Consider the following 18,511-nt stretch of genomic DNA (forward strand, 5'->3'; position numbering starts at 1 on the left):
CCCTCTTCCTGCCAAAGTTTCAGAAGATGGCAATGTTTTTTACTGATAACTTTGAAAAGTATGGACCGGTCGTCGGCTTCTACATGGGCTCAGAGTTTGTCAACATGCCTTTTATATTTATTTGTTATATAGGCCATGTGTGTGTGTTTGTGTATGTGCGTGTGAATATGTGCGTGTATTTACTTATATGATTATATTGATTTTATTGCACGTCTCTATACAAGTATACGTGCGTTTCTTGGCGAATGAATGTGTGTATGCAATGTATACTTGCATTCATTCACTTGTGTTTCAATTACTTTTTTAGGTAGTCAAATTTGAAATTTACTTTTTAATTTACTTTTAAAATTTACTTTTTCCTAGGGAACACTTTTGAGTCAATACAAACGCTAGCGACGATTTTGTATAAAAATAAATACTTCAAAGATTTCAAATGCAATGACTAAAAATTGACATGAATGAATGTGCAGAAATGACGAATGTCAATGTCAGACAATATTGTTTGGATAAAATTTTACACATTCTTTAATGAAATTTATTTTTTGGAATAATACAGGTTCGGGTTAATACTGAACACCAGGGAAGCCATGCATGAAGCTTTCATAAAGACTGAATTTTCAACCAGACCATTTATGGCTTTCGATAAATTGTTAAATCCAGAAAGGAAAGGTTTACTTTTTAAAAAATTAATTAGGTAAAGTTCTGTGATTTTTAAAAACAAAACAAAAACAAGTTTCGAAACAATATTTAACGGTCTGGATGGTTTTATATATTCATTCAAAATATTAAACTTCCTTACATCCACTTCCTCAGGACTTTTTTCGCATCCATACACGAAAGAGTTCAAAAGTTACCACAGACTGGCGACCAACATAATGAGAGAATTTGGGTATGGAAGTCGAATTATGGAAAGCCGGATACAGTTAGAGCTTGAAAAGTTGATCGAAAACTTCAAAAAGTTTGAAGGTAAGGAGTTCAACCCATCTGACCTGACGACAATTTGTTCAATGAATATAATGTGCAGCATATTGTTCGGTGAACGTTACGATGAAAGCGATCCAGACTTGTCAGAATTAATTGCCCTGGTTCACAACACCTTCAGAAACTTTAGAATCGCCTTCTTTTTGCAAGTTCTCAAATTTCTGATCCACGTTCCGTATTTTAAATCTTTCGTCCAAAATTCCATGCAGATGAGAACTAGGTGAGTTGGTTAACTGTGACATTTTAATTTAGTTTTATTTTATTAAAACTATATTTTGTGTAAGAATTTTGGAGATAGTGGAAGAAAAAGCAAAAACATGCACTGATCCTCTCTACCGCCAAGAGAAGCCAAACTTCATAGATAGGTATATTGAGATGGAAGGTCCTGTTAACGATAGACCGCAGCTGTTACATTTGATACACGATCTTCTACTGGCCGGTACGGAAACGACAGGTGAGTCAGTCCAGTTTGAGTTTGAATTTGCACTGAAACCTGGCTGGAATGTATCAAAAATCAATTTTAAACAATTTCATCAACGTTTTACGTTCCACTCACTATTGCTCAATATGCTTATAAATACCTCTGTTCATTTAAATGTGTGTATGAGTGAGTATTTAAATAGTTTTTGTATTAAATCTTGCATTATGTCGACTAATTATTTTGTTCAAATGAACCCTGATCCACACACAATACAGCAAGCATGTTACAATGGGCTCTCATCATCATGGCGAACAACATATCCATTCAAGAGAAGATGAGAGATGAACTGAGAAGAGTCGTCCCACACGACAGATTGCCATCACTGAACGACAAACCAAATCTCATCTATTTTGAAGCTTCTGTCCTAGAACTGATACGTTTCAAAAGTGCCGCTCCTACTTCAGTTCCACACACCACGATTAGTGATTGCGAGATATCTGGCTACTTCATACCTGCCGATACATTTGTTAGTATATCTTTTAAACTTTAATGAAAACTTGAAAAAAATTGTTGTTGCCAATAAAAGGTTCTTGGCAATATATACTGCGCTCATTTCAACCCAAAAATATGGGAAGAGCCAGATGTATTCAGACCAGAACGTTTCATAAAAGATGGTCAGATTATAAACAAGGATCTCCTTGTACCATTTTCAATAGGTGCGATAAGTTTGATTAGGTTTTTTAATTATATTTAAATTGCAATTGTATCGTAAATAATGTAATTATTAATAATCATTGTGAACGCTTCAACATAATATTTCGAAAAATATAGCTTGAAATATTTTCTATAGGCAAGCGTTCTTGTTTTGGAGAAATAATGGCGAAACAAGAAATCTTCCTTGCAGTCGCCAGTCTCGTTCAACATTTCAAAATTCTGCCACCAGCTGGTCGGGATGAAATAAAATTCGGGGATGTTTACGACGTTACATTGAAACCGACCCCATTCAATGTTCGTCTGATCAGCATAGATCGTTGATGCTAATAAATGTGATTGTTCTGCCCTAAAAAAACTTTTTCAGATAAAAATAAATTGACCTTTAAATTAATAAAATTAAATTAAATTGATAAACTAACAATGAACCGCTTAAAAGAAAGTTGTCTATTTTAAATTTCCACAGGCATTTTTATTTCAAATTTTATATATTTTTCCAAAACAACTTTAAAATGAAATGTAAAAATGTAACGTTGGTTTGAGACTTTTTTTTTACGATTTACTGTGTCATACACGTTACTAAAATATTTTATCAAAATCTGCTCTTGCAAAAAATAATTTATAATTTTATAGACTGACGAATATTCAATAAAATTCAAATGCACTCAGCTTCAATGACAGAAATATTTGTCTATCTTGATATCCATTTTCGTAACAATTTATTTTTCATATTGTAAAAAACTTTAATGCGTGAATAAAAACTTGTACCTAGTCATATCTTTGGTTCAGGTTTCTAAGGTTAAAGGTTAATTAAGGTTAAAGGTCTGTTACACTCTTCTTAGTTTCAGAGAAATTAACAGTACACAAACAGCTTATATAAATACGTGTTGATCGATGTATTACACACTACACAGAAACGTGTGACGAGATTTTTTAGTCATATTCAAGTTCGGTTAGGAAGGCCATCAGGGTGTCTTAAACATCTTTCATAAAAAACGAGATCTAATGAGACTCTTATTTTTCTAATTAATTTTTTTGTATGATTTGTCAAATAAAAAAATTTGAAACAATAATAATACCTTGATATTTAAGAAAGTCGACATTAATGTTTGGTCCAGTTCATGAATCAGTTGAGGTCGGCAGTCGTGTGTGGCGTTTTTGAAATCCCGATGAAAAATAACTCAACCTTCAATGTTTATCTGTTTCTTTTTATAAATTTATGTCAAAACACGACAATATTTTGGAAACTATGCAAAGTATTGAAATAAAAATTTACAAAAATTCTTAACATTCTTGCTAACACACGCATAAGCTGTGACATCCAATTTTTAACTATCTGTAAAATTTTTAGTTGAGGTAAAAATTCACGCAGACGTAAACACAAAAATAATGAAACCTTGAATTAATGACGTCGTTAACATTTGATTGAGAATTTTTTCAAGTTTGAAGAAACAAATATCTATTACAACAAATACACACAAAGACACACAAAAACACACATATACAAGCTTAATAAACTTTTTAAAATGACAATAAAACATATATTCGCCGGCATTCTTTCAACTGTGAACATGATTTAGAGTTACACAAAAAAGTGGAAATAAAGTTCTTAAAAAGTGTCCTTCATTAGTTTGGAAAACTCTAAACTATGTGCATGTGCATTATTTACTTTGGGATGTAATTTGAAAAAAAAACCTTTAAAAAGTTGAACAGTTGGGAACTGTAAAACGTTCAATGAACAAATTTTTAAGAAAAAAGGTGTAAAATTGTTAGAAAAGTGTAAAAATTTTATTTGTTAGCTTTCGACGTAGACATATGACCATTTATATAAGTATATATATGTAAATGTTATTATAAACAAAGCCGGTGGTGGTGCTATAAAAGTGATTCTGTTATACGGGAGATTTCAAACGTTAAAACAAACGAACCATTTTTTTATAGCTTTATTAACTAGTATGTGTATACATTAACAAAAAAATCAGTTTTTTTAAATCGCGGAGTTTGTTTTTTTGACTATTTAAAATTAGTTAAATGTTTTTTCCAGATAAACTAGCAACATGTACGATTTTACAATTACCTTTGTAATATTTTTCGGGGTCTTCCCTGTTATATACTACCTGTGGAACCGTCCAAAGAGATATGGAAAGAACGGCCTGCCCTATCCTCCATGTCTTTCCAGTGTTCCTATTCTTGGTTCAGCTCCCTTCTTACCAAAGTTTCAAAAATTGCCAAAATTTTTTACTGAAAACTTTGAAAAGTACGGTCCTGTTGTTGGCTTCTACATGGGAACTGAGTTAGTTTGGTTTTTGGGGTCAATTATTATTTGTAGAGGATCTATTTTTTCAAATTTAATTTATACCAATTCATTTACTTTTTATGTTTCAGTGTGTTTTTTAGTCAACTCCTAAATATTCAGATTCGGATTAGTTTTGAATAGTAGAGAGGCGATGCATGAAGCGTTCGTGAAAAAGTCAGCCGATTTTTCATCCAGACCTCTCACAGCTGACAACCAATTGCTCAACCCAGGACAAAAAGGTTGTTCATTTCAGCGTATTATCTTCAAATAATCGGTCTAAAATTTAATTTTTATTATTTTACTTGTTTCATAAACTTTCTTATATAATTGAAATTATTGTTTTTTGTCAAACCCACGTATCGGTTTAACTTTAATTTTTTTTATTCATAAAGGTATACTAATGCATCCATTCACCGATGAATTCAAGAAATACCACAAGCTGTCTCTCAACATCATGAGAGAATTTGGACTTGGAAGTCGAATCATGGAAAACAAGATTAAGTTTGAAATAGAGAATTTGATGGGGAAGTTCAAAATGTTTAAAGGTCGAGATTTTCAGCCGTCCAATTTGCTGACAAACTGTTCAATGAATGTCATTTGCGGCATTCTGTTCGGTGAAAGGTATGACGAGAACGCTCTAAATTTGCAAAAATTGATTGATCTGGTCCACGACACGTTCAAACATTTCAAAGTGTTTTTCTTGTTCAGAGTCTTCAGATTCTTACAATACGTACCGTACTTCAAAGCGTTTTTGTACGATTCCTTAGCCATTCGACACCAGTGAGATTATTATTTATTTTATATATATTATTACACTGTGTTGTTATTAACATAAATGTTTTACATTTAAAAAAATGTATTTTCAAAAAATTCAGGATAGCCGAAATGATTGAAGAAAAAATTGAAATCTGCACAGACCCTGTATATAGACAGGAGAAGCCAAACTTCATAGACAGATACATAGACATGGAGGGACCTGGTTACGATAAACCGCAGCTGCTGAACTTCATCCACGATCTCTTCATCGCTGGCACTGAAACCACAGGTTCATTTTAATTAAACTTTTTAGGCCATTTCATTTTCAGTTTTATTGTTACAAATGGCAACTTCTAACTTGTTTAAACGAAATTTTCAGCGTAAAAGTTAATTTTCTCATACTTGTCTACGCCAATTGTAGCGGGCATGTTCCAATGGTCACTGATCCTGCTGGCGAACAACGCTTCTGTGCAAGAGAAGATGAGAGATGAAATCTCACAAGTTGTACCCAACGACAGACTGCCTTCACTGTACGACAAGCCACATCTGACGTACGTTGAGGCCTTTATATTAGAACTCACACGCTTCAGAAGCGCTGCCCCAACGACGATACCTCACTCAACAACCAACGATTGCGAACTCTTTGGCTACTTCATTCCTGCCGATACTTTTGTAGGTAGCGTTTTTCAATTTGTAAAAACTTAACTATACTCTCAAAACAATTGTGAATTCATGAAACAACCAGGTGCTTGGTAATATATATTGCGCTCATTTCGATCGTAAAGTTTGGGGAGATCCTGATGTGTTCAGGCCAGATCGTTTCGTAGAAGATGGTCACATAATCAACAAAGATCTGCTCGTTCCTTTCTCTTTAGGTTGTAAAATGTTTGGACGTATAATTTGTTTTAAAAGTTTATGTCACGAAATTAATTTTTCAAACGTTACAAATGTTCCTTTTCTAGGTAAGCGTTCGTGTTTCGGAGAAATATTAGCGAGACAAGAAATGTTTCTGTTCGTCAGCAGTCTGGTTCAGAAGTTTAAAATCTTGCCGCCAGGAGATGAGAGAGAATTGATAGTTGATGAGATATACGACGTTACGTTGAAACCTGCTTCCTTCAACATTCGTTTGGTAGACGTGCAAGACATTTAAAGGCGTTCTGTCTCCTCCTACGTGCAATTTTTTTTATATTCTTGAACCTTGAAAAACGATTTACACGTATGATGCGATTTGATAGGCTGAACAATTTTTTGAGAGTTTTTTTTAAAAACTTTGTGAAATGAGAGCTGTGCAGGTCATATTTGACATTGAAATCTGATGTTTTACAGGCTAACGATAATGAATTATAACAAAAATTTATCAATTTCTACATCGCCATATTATCGAATATATTTAATCGACTTTTTAATATGCTGTTCATGTGTTCTTTCTTTTCACTGCCGACTTTTTGCAGATATTTTTGTCATTTGCGTTGTTTACACTTAAATAAAATAACTTACTCATTAAAAAAAATGTTGTACATGAAATTTAAAAAATGGCAAAGTTCAAGAAGCTGAAAATATTTTTGTACAAAGATGAAACATAACAGCGTGGCGTGGTGATGAGTTGACAAGGGCAACGTAGAAAGAACAATGTTTGATTTATGAATCTAGCAGAATGAGAAATTATCATAAATTAAAATTTGCTAGACTCATTATAAACTTTTCTCTGCTCACAGCATATAATGTTTTTAAACAAAAAAAAAAACAAACCATTTAAACACAGAATTAATCAAACACGATACAAAAAATAGAGAGCTTACGCAGTTTAATTGCAGACACATCATACGAAACTATTAATACAAGCTGTCAGGTCAACATCCAACAAAGACAAAGTTCAAATAAGCATTATCAGTAAATGTTTTGTGAAGGTTTGTTTACAAATTCTTAAAAATTTTGATAAAAAATATTAATTAGAAATAAAAATCTTTCTGCAGACTCAAAGTCTTGAAGCTTTTAAATTTTTAACTTTTATCTTATGGATGTGTTTATTCAAATTATTTGGTAAATTATTTAAAAAAAAACTAGCAGCGTTTAGTCAAAGTCGTAGAAAGGTGAATGTATTGATAAAGGACGAAATGTCGTTTTTCAAACTTTCTCACTGTTTTTCTTTTCTCTCTCTCTCTTTTTCTTTCTTTCTCTCTCTTTCTACTTCTCTTTTTTTTTCTCTCTCCCGTTTTCTTACCATACACAGATTTTTGTTTATAATTGTTTGTTTAGTCATTCAAAACGACGTTCGTTTGTTCGTTCACTCGTTCTTTTAATTCTTATTCATTTCATTACATAATTCGTAAAAGAGAAAACAACACTTTTTATATTTCACGAGTAAGTAGATAAAAATAAAACTAACACGTGTTTATTTTACATTTTTTTCAAAATTAAATCATTAATTAAAAGTTGAATTAACAAAGAAAAAGAACGGAATTTTACAATTTAGTTAATCTCTTTGATACGATTTTTTTAATTTTTCAACAAAATCAGACAAATTTTTTTAAGATTTCTTTGAAATTTCATTTTAGTTGAAAATATTTTAAACAACATTTTCTTATAAGCATTTGAATTTTAAAATTTTGCAATTTTCGACAAACATTTTAAAATAAATTCCATAAATAATTATTGAAATTTTGTACAAAACAAAGAAAAACTATAGCAACAATATTCATTTGAAATGAAACACATCGAAAATCTGGGTTTAATTTATTTGTGTTTTTAGATATTTTCTTAAAATAAGTAATTTTTAAAAGAGTTAATTTACTATTATCATTGTAGATATTAACCTCTGTTAACCAAATTATTGAGTTTAGTTAGTTTATCATTATAGAGTTTTAGTATAATAGCAATTATTGTTTGATCTTAGTAGTGTAGGTGAACATAAAACTTAAAAATAATACCGTCATTAATAATTTTTTAAAAATTATTTTTATTAATCATGGAGTTAGAGAAGTATAAGCCCTTTAAGTAGCTACTGTTTAAAAACATTACTGAAATTAGCGTTACTAGTATTGCTACTAGCTCCAATGTTAGTAACGCAAGATTTGTTTGAAGCTAGAATGGACTTCGAACTGACGGTAACTTGTTCGGTGCAAGCCACGCTGTTGTCATTTAGAAGAACGCTGTTGCTGCTATTAGAGAACATTAAACCGCTGATGTTGTTGTTTATAGTGTTTGCATTGTTTAGAAAGTTTGTATTGTTTGGAATGTTTGTATTGTTTGTATCATTTAGATTGCTACTACTGTTGTTCATTTTGTTGTTCATTTTGAAGCTACCGCTGTTGTTCAAGGTATTTGGAGGTGGACAAAATAAAGATATCGTCGATAGTTTTGTTGTTGAAACCGGTGATAATAAGGTTTTGTTGTTGTTGGTTGTGATGTTATTAATGTCGTTGTTGTTGTAATTGTTGTTGTTGTTGTTGTTTGTACTTCCTAATAAGGTGTTCCGACCTAATGTGCCGCAAGGATTACTGATGTAGTTGTTGCACTTGTACGATTGACTTACGCTGCCTTTTTTTGGCAACAATGTGGAGGTTTGTTGAATATTCTGGTGGAGAGTGTTGGCAACGTTTGGACTCAAGTTAATGTCATTAATGCTTTCGCTCTGTTGATAGTTAAAAAATTGTTGTTGTTGATGGTGGAGTTGAAATATTTGTTGTTGCTGCTGCTGTTGCTGCAGTAGTTGTTGACGCTGTGGTTGTTGACGCTGTGGTTGTTGTTGTTGCTGCTGCTGATGTGGCAAATGTGGGTTTTGTGGCCAACTTTGTTGCTGCAGTGTTTGAAAATTTTGATGTTGATTCTGGGAATGTTGATGCGGCTGTTGTAAGCATTGCATATTTTGGTTTTCGTTGATATTTTTGATGTTGGAGTTTAGATTTCCAAGTGTTGGGATGTTTGTTGATGTATCGATAACAAACGCGCAACAACCTTTCCGCTGCTTGTTGTGCAGTGTTGACGAGGTTGTCGTGCTGTCGATAACGTTGCAACACTTTTTGCACTGGGGCATTGTTGAATTCGTAGTTAAAATACTCTTCATCAAGTTTGGACTTACGACGGGAGAAAAGGAACAATTTGAGATGGCGTTACTGTTGACATTTTTCGTCGACGTCACTGAAAATGTTGTGATTGGCGTCGGAACGAATGTAGAAATTGTAGATGTTGGCGTTGAAATTGATGCAGCCGTGGTAGTTGCTGCTGCTGCTGCTGCTGAGGATGTTGTCGCTAAAGCCTGTTTTTTTTTCTTTTTCCGGTGTGTTGATTTATCGCGAAGGTGTTTTTTGAGCAGGAAGACGATTTTGATGGTGTGAACGGCGATAAGATAAGAGAATAATGCAGCCACCATTATGATAATTGTTGATGTTTGCGTCTCATGTTTCTTGACTCGCCTCTCTATCTCTACATTGGCTAGTTTTTCTGTCAGCAATCAAATAACTGTTCTTATAAAAGTACTAAGCTACTGAAAAATTAGATCTAATAGTCTACTATAACATTGTTTCACCATAACAGTTAACATAAATAATAATAATACATTCTTTAAAAAAATGTTACATTTTAACAAAACTGCAGTTTAAACACCACCATTGTAGAAAGCATGCACCAGAATTCAATAAAGCTAACTATCATCAGTCAATGGAAGCAAAAACTTCAAATGCATTCTTATTACTATTCCAATTCGAACTGCGATAAAATTTGTTTTTGCTACATTGAAAAGTGTAACTATAGAGCTTTAAATGAGAGTTATAGCACTTTTAGAAGGATATTGAATAAATTTTATAAATGAAAAAAAAATGATTCACCTCTCATCATCCTCTCACCTATTTTCTCTATCTCTCCGGCAATCACACTCTCCAGTTCCGTTATCCTCGTCTCGTTCTTCTGGGCATCTTCACATAAGGACGGATCAACCCTACCTGCCACGTAATCAACAGCCGACAGGATTTCTAGACGGCATTCGTACAAGTTTGGGAAGAAACTGCAAAGAAATTTTTTATTTGTAATTTTTTTCTACGTTTGTGTTGTTAAGTTGTAATGATAATTTAAAAATTAAATATTATCATGAGTTGTGACATGAGAATTTGTATGTATAACTAATTATGTTAATTTTTTGTAACATTTAAAACTGTTTTCCATAAAATCTTCGATTGCCCTTGTCTTAAAACATATTGAAATTATAAAAAATTAACATATGATAACAGATCAAAATTTTCAAACTTTGACATGGTTATTTAAACGCTGTTAAATTAAACGGTTTTTGTTGGAAAATTTGAACAATTTCAATGAAAATATACACCTGTAGTGCGGCTTGACTTTCCACCTCCAACCATAATCATCATCGCTGTGCACATTTTCGTCGATCTCCTCCTTAAAAGCCAACTTGAATTGATGATCGTCCAGTCGAAATTTTTTGCGATCACCCGAATTCCACGCCTCGTTATCAACTTCGTCGTCATTGATGACGTCATCTTCGTTGGTTGCGTATGATTTTATTTGTTTATTCAAGTTCTTCCCACCATCATCATCAGTGTCGGCTGTACTGAGAATCTTCTGCACCTTCATGACGTCACTCACTCCGTCGTTGAACTTGCCGCCGCGCGCCCTGCTAGTTTCAACGTTTCCATTCTCCTCAGCAAAATTTTTAGGAGTGTTTCTCGTCGTTTTTTTGACGTCATCTCTTTCGTTCCGGAATGCTGGATAGGAGAGTCGGTACGAACGGAACACCGCCTCACCAGCGAATGAGTAGTTGGCAAACTTCAAACTCTCAACTCTCGTGAAACAGATGACAGAGTTGAAAACATTACATAAGGCCTGCTCAGCTCCGAGGTAGTACACGCTGTTCATCAAGTGACTGTATGCTGTCAACCAGACTGGGACGTTCTGAAAGTTAGGATCCATGTATTTGCCACTGAATGAATCGATGATTGTCGTTGGTCTCTTTTTGTTTAGACTCATTTGGTTTCCGTTTTTGTTGCAGTTGAGATTGACGTTGTTGTTGTTGCTGGTTGCGTCGTCGCACCACAAATGGTCGAAAGGCAGAGCAGACAGCCAGGTCATGATGGCATTGATGGTTTCAGTGTAAAACTCAAACTCGTCCCAGTATCGATTCTCCCTGGAGACCTTGGTTCTGTGGTTGGCCAGCACGGCGTGGAACAGACGGGGAGATTTAAATGTTGAACCGTGATTAGCTAACATCTGACCCGTTGGCCAATAAGATTGAAGGGTTATTATAGCGACATCTGTCGATTGGTGGGCTCTGTCTAGGTCGGCCTTTAAAGTTGTTTGACCGTGCAACGTGCGCGATGCCACGTAACTCATGGTTGCATCTGTGTGGACAATTTTTATTATCTCTTTATCGCCAGTGTTATGGCCCATGCAATTGAATGTATTCCATTACAATTCTTATAAATTATGCAAACTTGAGGTTATGAATTTTCAATTATACGCACATATACCATCGAAACGAAGCTGGAATTTAATTAAATTTTTATCAAATTTTATTCATTGAATGTTGCATCACATAAAAATGTTTTCATCTGCAGAAATAAAAATACAATATTGAAAAGCTTAAAAGACTGTAAATAGTCTTGAAAGTATTTTTATTAGGAAATTGGTTGAGATGTTTTATGAACTGTGGGTCAGCGGTACAAAGGGAATTTTCTAAATTGTCGCTACAGATAAAATTGTGAATAACGCTGCAATGTTGTTTGTTTCTAAAATTTGCTTTTAGTAGGAGATTTTATAATTTTTGTTAAAAAAAGTTTAGAGATTCACATATTTGCAACAGTGGTTATATTTGATGTAGCACGTAAATATAAATTCTTAAAAACTCACGCTTCTCTTTTGTATAATTATTTTTAAAATTCAATTTCACAAACAAATCAACCTAAATAAAAAGAGCTTATCACTGAAGTTAAGAATGATTGAAATTGATATAAACAACAACATTATAATAAATTAAGTCATCATCGTATCAACGGAATTGTTTTCCCTAAACAAACAACAACACCAACAATGTTAACAAACATAATTCCTGAAAGAATTTGCCCTACCGACAACCAACCAATCACAATATGCGAAACAATATTATTATTATCAATAACATTATAACATTGGTCGCACAGTTTATGTACACGTACAGTATCGCTATTGCAATTTTAAACTTCGATATATTATATTCATGTCTTGGTGCGGATATAAAAGTATGAGCAAATTTGTGGGATTGTGATTGAAAGTCGGAATTGGATGGGTAGATGGATGGATGGATAAACTTTTGAAGTGAATGAATGAATGTAGATGGATTGAGGCATGAATGTATAGATAGATAGATAAACTTAGTGGTTGGATGAAAATGGATGTATGATGCTGAATCGAATGTGTTTTATATGATGTAAAGTTTTATTTTTGATTTTACAAGGTTTCATTCTTTAAAAATAATTATTTGATTTTATGAAATATTTTAAATGTTTTTCGGGATAAAAGTGAGAAACATAAAATCATCTTTTTCAAAAATAATAATTTTTGCCACATGATAAAAAACGCATGCCTCTACTGAGAAACTGGAAAAAAAACTAAAAACGTGATTCGAAAGCAGCGAAGTTGAAAATTTTTGAAAAAAATTTTAAAATCGCAGAAAAAGTTTCAATCTATATATAGAATATATCTCAAACATAGATGATTGCTAGATCGTACGCTAAATGAACGTTTCAATGAACAACTTGGTCAAATTTGTTCAGTATTATCCAATCATTGATTCATTCAAATGTTTATGAAAACCATGTTAAATTCTATCTAGGTAGTTATGAAATCAAATTTCAAAAGTTTTGTAAACATAACGCAAATGTTTTTCCAGATATAATTTATTACAATAATTGTATGATGAAACCTGATAAAAATTTGTATGAGAAATGTCAAAAATATGGAATATGATGTTGGAAGGATATAAGAGAAGAAGGATTGTGGTTTTAATAGAATGGCTGGAGAACGTGCGCTGAAATGATATATAGATGCCTAGGTTGTAAATTTTACCAAATGTGTTTTTTTCCTCCATATGAAGTTTTTCTTCAAAATTTTTTTCACAGAGTTAATATTTTGTAATTTATCTTGTAATAAGAACTTTTTCAACATTAAGTCGCATTAATGTATGTCTGTGTTATTACATTGTAATTTACAATATTGAAAAAAGTTATAAGTAGTTCACATTTCAAAATTTTTGACAAACTTGCAGACACCGGTGTAATTAAGTTTTTTATATAACTAGCAGTATTTTAAACTGACATCTTTATGCCATTACAAGGGATATGTGCTTCAACGAAGAGTGCAAATTTAAAATTTTTATACAAATGTTTGTATTTGTAAATATTTGTACGTAGGCCTATATGTTTGTGTGTGTATGTGTGTGTGTGTATGTATGTCTGTGTGTGCGTGCGTATGTGTAAAATGTAGCACAGTGTATCGATTGATTCATAACGCGAATATGCATGGCAACATACATACGCATGAATGAGCGATGTACGAACGAGTCTATCAATTTTTCGTTATTGTGTCGCGGAAATGAACTTGTAAGCTGAATGTCAGTTTTCATTAAATTTCCAGCGTGGAAGATGAAATCATGTTGAGAGGGAGAGTGAAATATGAGATGTTTCAGGAAATAAATGAAAATAGAAAAATCAAAAAATAAAGAAATAAAAAGATGCTTAGTATGGATAAGCAAAAGCCAATAATATATGAACGATGTAGAATTCTTCTTCTTTCTCGTGCCTTATCCTTTCAGGATATTGGCGACCACCGACCTCCACAAAACCCTATCCTTATCACTTTGTAGTGGTTGAAATGTGGTGATATTCAACAAGTGACACAAGGACTTCACGAATGTTGTTCGTTGTTCACCGCGATCTTTTTTCCCTGCAAACTGTCCACCTCAAAAACATCTCCAGGCGATATATGTGGCTGTACTGGTTATATGAGATGCACCTCTCTTGAAATTTGTTTAACAAGTTTCTCTTAATAATTCGCTGCAATGATAACCGGTAAAATGGTTTTCTTTCGTTCCCATCTGTTGTTTAAAAATTGTTTAAGAATGGTGAAAGATTTTTATAAAATATGATATCATTTATGAAGAACCTAATTTTTTTCTATTAAAAATTTATTAAATTAATGAAATTCACCTGTAAGAACTTTTGGTAGTATGTGATTTTTATTTTTATTTACATTTAGAAACATTTCAAACGCGTTTGTTTCATATAGAATAACGAGTTTCCAGTAACATCATGGTTTTGTCAACATGGTTTTTTTAAAATAACAAAACTTTTAAGTGTCGCTATCAATGTGAAACTACAAAACTTGTAAAACAACAGATGAAATATTTTTAAATTAAGATTGCTCTCAGCAGGTTGTTTTAAATCTGACAGGGCATTTACATTCTGAACTGACACTCTCACACATATAACATACACACGCATTCATAAACACACACATACAGGCACATGAACAAACACATCCACACATACAAATAAGCATACACATATACCTAAACATTATCCAGTTGTTTGAATACAATGATCCAAACATAAAGACATTCATACAAACCAAACAAATAAAATTAACTCCAATAATCTTCACGTGGGCATAAAGCAAACAAAACAACTTTTGACAAAGTACCACAAAGTTGTCATCTAGTCATCCATTCATCTATCTACACATTCATTTATTCATTCATTCATCCACATTTTTTTCTTCTTTCATAGCTTCTTCCACATAAACACGCTCATGCACCGCACTACACCACACGACTACACGCATGGGAACATGGGAGTTGAAAGCTTAGAAAGCGGTGCAGATAAATTTGTATTCTCTTTAATGTACTTCCAGCATTTTTGTCGAACAAAACTTTTTTATTTGCAGTTTATTTTCAAGAGTATAAAGGTTACGCACAAATGGTCACACGCGTTCGGCTGCTTATAACCAAAACTATCTAACACTTATATGAAGGGATTTTTCAAAATAAATAATTTGAGATTGGTTAATTCACTTAAATAGATAGTTGCAAGTGATGTACAAAACTGATGAATGAGTATAAGGAAAGATAAATAATTGTAATGAAAACAAAATTTGTTTGCTCTACACCTTCTACGCTCGTTTGCGAATCAATATTTATCATTGAATTAAAACCTTCCGCTATCGCTTTGAATTACACTCCTAACAACAGCCTAGGTCGCCTTTTTTTAGTATAGTATATCTACATTGTACTGTAGCGTCGTATGTGTTTGTAACACGAAACAAATACACACATCCGCATATACATTCACACACTCACACACACATACATTCACACACTCACACACACACATACATTCACACACTCACACACACATACATTCACACACTCACACACACATACATTCACACATACAAACACGCACGCACTTACATTATGTGTCTTTTTTTATTCTCACATAACGAGTGTACATCTTTTGATCAGAGTATTTTTCAATACTATGTTAAAGATATATTTCAAAAAAATATGATGTGGGTTTCGCTCAATCATTTTTCAATACTATGTTAAAGATATATTTCAAAAAAATATGATGTGGGTATCGCTCAATCATTTTTAAAACAAAAAACATTTTCCAAACTATAAATCCCTTTTCATTTTTTGTTTATAAAGTTGACAAAACCATAAAAAAATAAGATTTATTGATTTTTATTTCATCGAAAATTTGATTCGCATGGATTTCTGTCAACAGTGCGTATAATAGCGACGACGTTCTTCCCTATTTACCGAGTGTACTGTCAATCACACAAGATTGTGCTGTCATATTGGCTGTTAGTATCTGATCTGCCGCATCTTACACGTTTCATTGGTTTAGTTTAAATACAAAATTTAAATAAAATGAAACTGCTGTGAACAACTATGTGACACGCTGAATAAAACTCAGTTCTAATAAATTTTTATTTTTAAAGCACGTTTCCACGCTGATATACTTGTGCTTTTTTGACTTTATCTGAGAAAAAATTAAAATCAATATGTTTGAAACTTTTTAGCAGACTCGATATAAACTGAATCATTCAGTTTTTTGATACTTCCACAAGCACCTATTACCTCATTCAGAACGCACATATTACAGCATTTCACGATGTTTGCACCACAACGAGCAAAAATATTTTTTGTTCTTTTGTATAACATGACGATAATTTGTCGAGTTTGATTCTAATTTTTATAGAAACGTAAAAATTTCTCAAAAAAAACAAAAAAACAGCAAAAATGCAAACGATGAATTGATCGGAGACGAAGAGAGTGAAGATCTCCTGAGAAGGAGTTTATATCCAAGTAAAAAGTAGAACAATCGACCGTAAAATGTACGACTCAGTCACCCTGTCATCTCATTCCGTCATCATCATCATCAATGATTTCGTCATCGTCGTCGTCATCGTCATCGTCATTATTATTAATACTATTTTTATTGCTATCATTTTTATCATCAATGATTCTTTTGTTTTCATAAAAAAAAATATAAACAAACCACAAACCGTGACAAACAAACAAACAACTAAATACAACCCGATAAACCACGAACCAGCAACAATAACACAGCCAGGGGAACGAAAAAACCCAGAGACAACTAGTCAAACACTCAAATAATGAATAAATGCCAGCGACAGAATACAATCCAACTCTGAAAACTATTATGAAGAAATTATTTGGATGCTCTTAAAATCTGAAAAATGATTTTCTGACAGTAAAACCGTCACTAACCACAATGGAACTATTAGCGCTGTAGTGTGGTCATCAACTTAACGACTTCTTTACTAAAAGTGAATGCATAAATGATATTTTTGGATTTCAAGTTTGTATTAAGACATGTCTTATCTGCTTAAAAAATATTTTTCTAAGAAATTTTTACAAATTATCAAAATTTAGATTTAACAACGTACATGTAAGAATATGTGGGATATATAATTGTAAAGGTAAATTATCTAATAGTTTCGATATAAAGAATAATTTAAATATTTGTGAAAATATCAAAATAAATTCCTCACTATCTATCTTAATTTGAGTGGAAGAAAAATACAAGCATTGTCCTCATCGATAACATTCCAACCATCACCAAACAATTAAAACAAATAAAAATAATTTAATTACTTTCCATTTTATACTGCATAATAAGTAAAAAAAATGATTTCAACATTATTATCGCCATCACTTTAACATCCCACGAAACCTTCATATCACCAGACCATCATCACTATCAATAATATCATCACGACGTCATCGTCATCATCACAACATCTTCATCATAGTCGTCATCATCATCATCACAACATCTTCATCGTCGTCATCATCAACATCAACAGTATCAACAACATCTTAGTATGAATGCAAAAGTAAATCGTCAGTTTTATTGATCTTCGGATGATAAGAGTGGCAATAAAGCAACCATCAAAAACAAACTGTCATGTATATACCCCATGTACTATGTTGTATAGACATGTAAACTTTGTATATATGTATATACATGAATACACGTATTTATGTTTCACTGTGTTTTTCTCATTCTCTCTCTCTCTCTCTCTCTCTCTCTCTCTCACTCTTTCTTTGCAAGTGTGTGTGTGATTGTGTGTGTGATTGTGTGTGTGTGTGGTGTGATTGTGTGTGTGTGTGTGTGTGTAACTAATCGCAAAGATAGATTAACTTTATACATCCTTACGTATAACTTTATAATCTCACTTATTATCTCAGTGAATTGAATTGATAGCTCGGCAAATCGCATCATATAATTTCACATTAAAGTTTATTAGTATTAATTAAGGAATCATTAACCTGGTTTCTTGAATATATTTTTATAATTTGGTCTTATGTTCGATAGCTGAACCGTTGAATTTGTTGTTTCGAGATTGACCTAGTGTCTGTTAGCTATATATTTATGTTAAGTCAGAGTGAAAGATTAAAGTAGAGTGATACGTTTTTATGGTTTTTAAATTCATATCAAAGTTTTCAAATTCAAATTTGTTAAATAAATTTTATATCAAGTTAAAAACATGACTAACAACTTAAAGAAAACAAATTTGTATTTTTTTTTGAAACATTGTTATTCATTGTCAGCAGCTATAAAACTCTGCGAAAATATTCACCTATATAAAAACCGAAAAAATAATTCCATTCAAGATGAAAAAAAGAGAACAACAGAAATGAACACCACCCCAAAAAACGATTTCTCAAAATTAGCCAGGAATGATCAAAGAATATTTATCAGCGCGCCACCTGTTGGCGGGTAATAAATCTGAGTAAGTGGCAGACGCTAAAAAAATAATTAACTCCAGCGTAC

The 18,511-nt window shown here is 32.5% G+C and overlaps 2 protein-coding genes across 2 annotated transcripts; one reads left to right on the top strand and one right to left on the bottom strand.

Moving 5' to 3' along the window:
- Positions 1-842: 842 nt before the first annotated feature.
- On the top strand, positions 843-6,288 carry HELRODRAFT_150185 (hypothetical protein; the record flags this gene model as incomplete). The annotated part of the gene is made up of 5 exons (XM_009012891.1): positions 843-1,201; positions 1,266-1,435; positions 1,678-1,928; positions 1,989-2,118; positions 6,128-6,288. Coding segments are annotated over 5 exons (1,071 nt in total), but the record flags the coding sequence as incomplete, so codon positions are not given.
- Positions 6,289-8,163: 1,875 nt separating this feature from the next.
- HELRODRAFT_167383 (hypothetical protein) lies at positions 8,164-11,561 on the bottom strand (the record flags this gene model as incomplete). The annotated part of the gene is made up of 3 exons (XM_009012892.1): positions 8,164-9,605; positions 9,989-10,164; positions 10,483-11,561. The coding sequence occupies 3 exons, from the start codon at positions 11,559-11,561 to the stop codon at positions 8,164-8,166; spliced, it is 2,697 nt and encodes an 898-aa protein (XP_009011140.1).
- Between the last annotated feature and the right edge of the window lie 6,950 nt (positions 11,562-18,511).

Source organism: Helobdella robusta, assembly GCF_000326865.2.
Source record: "Helobdella robusta unplaced genomic scaffold HELROscaffold_11, whole genome shotgun sequence".
NCBI lineage: Eukaryota > Metazoa > Annelida > Clitellata > Rhynchobdellida > Glossiphoniidae > Helobdella > Helobdella robusta.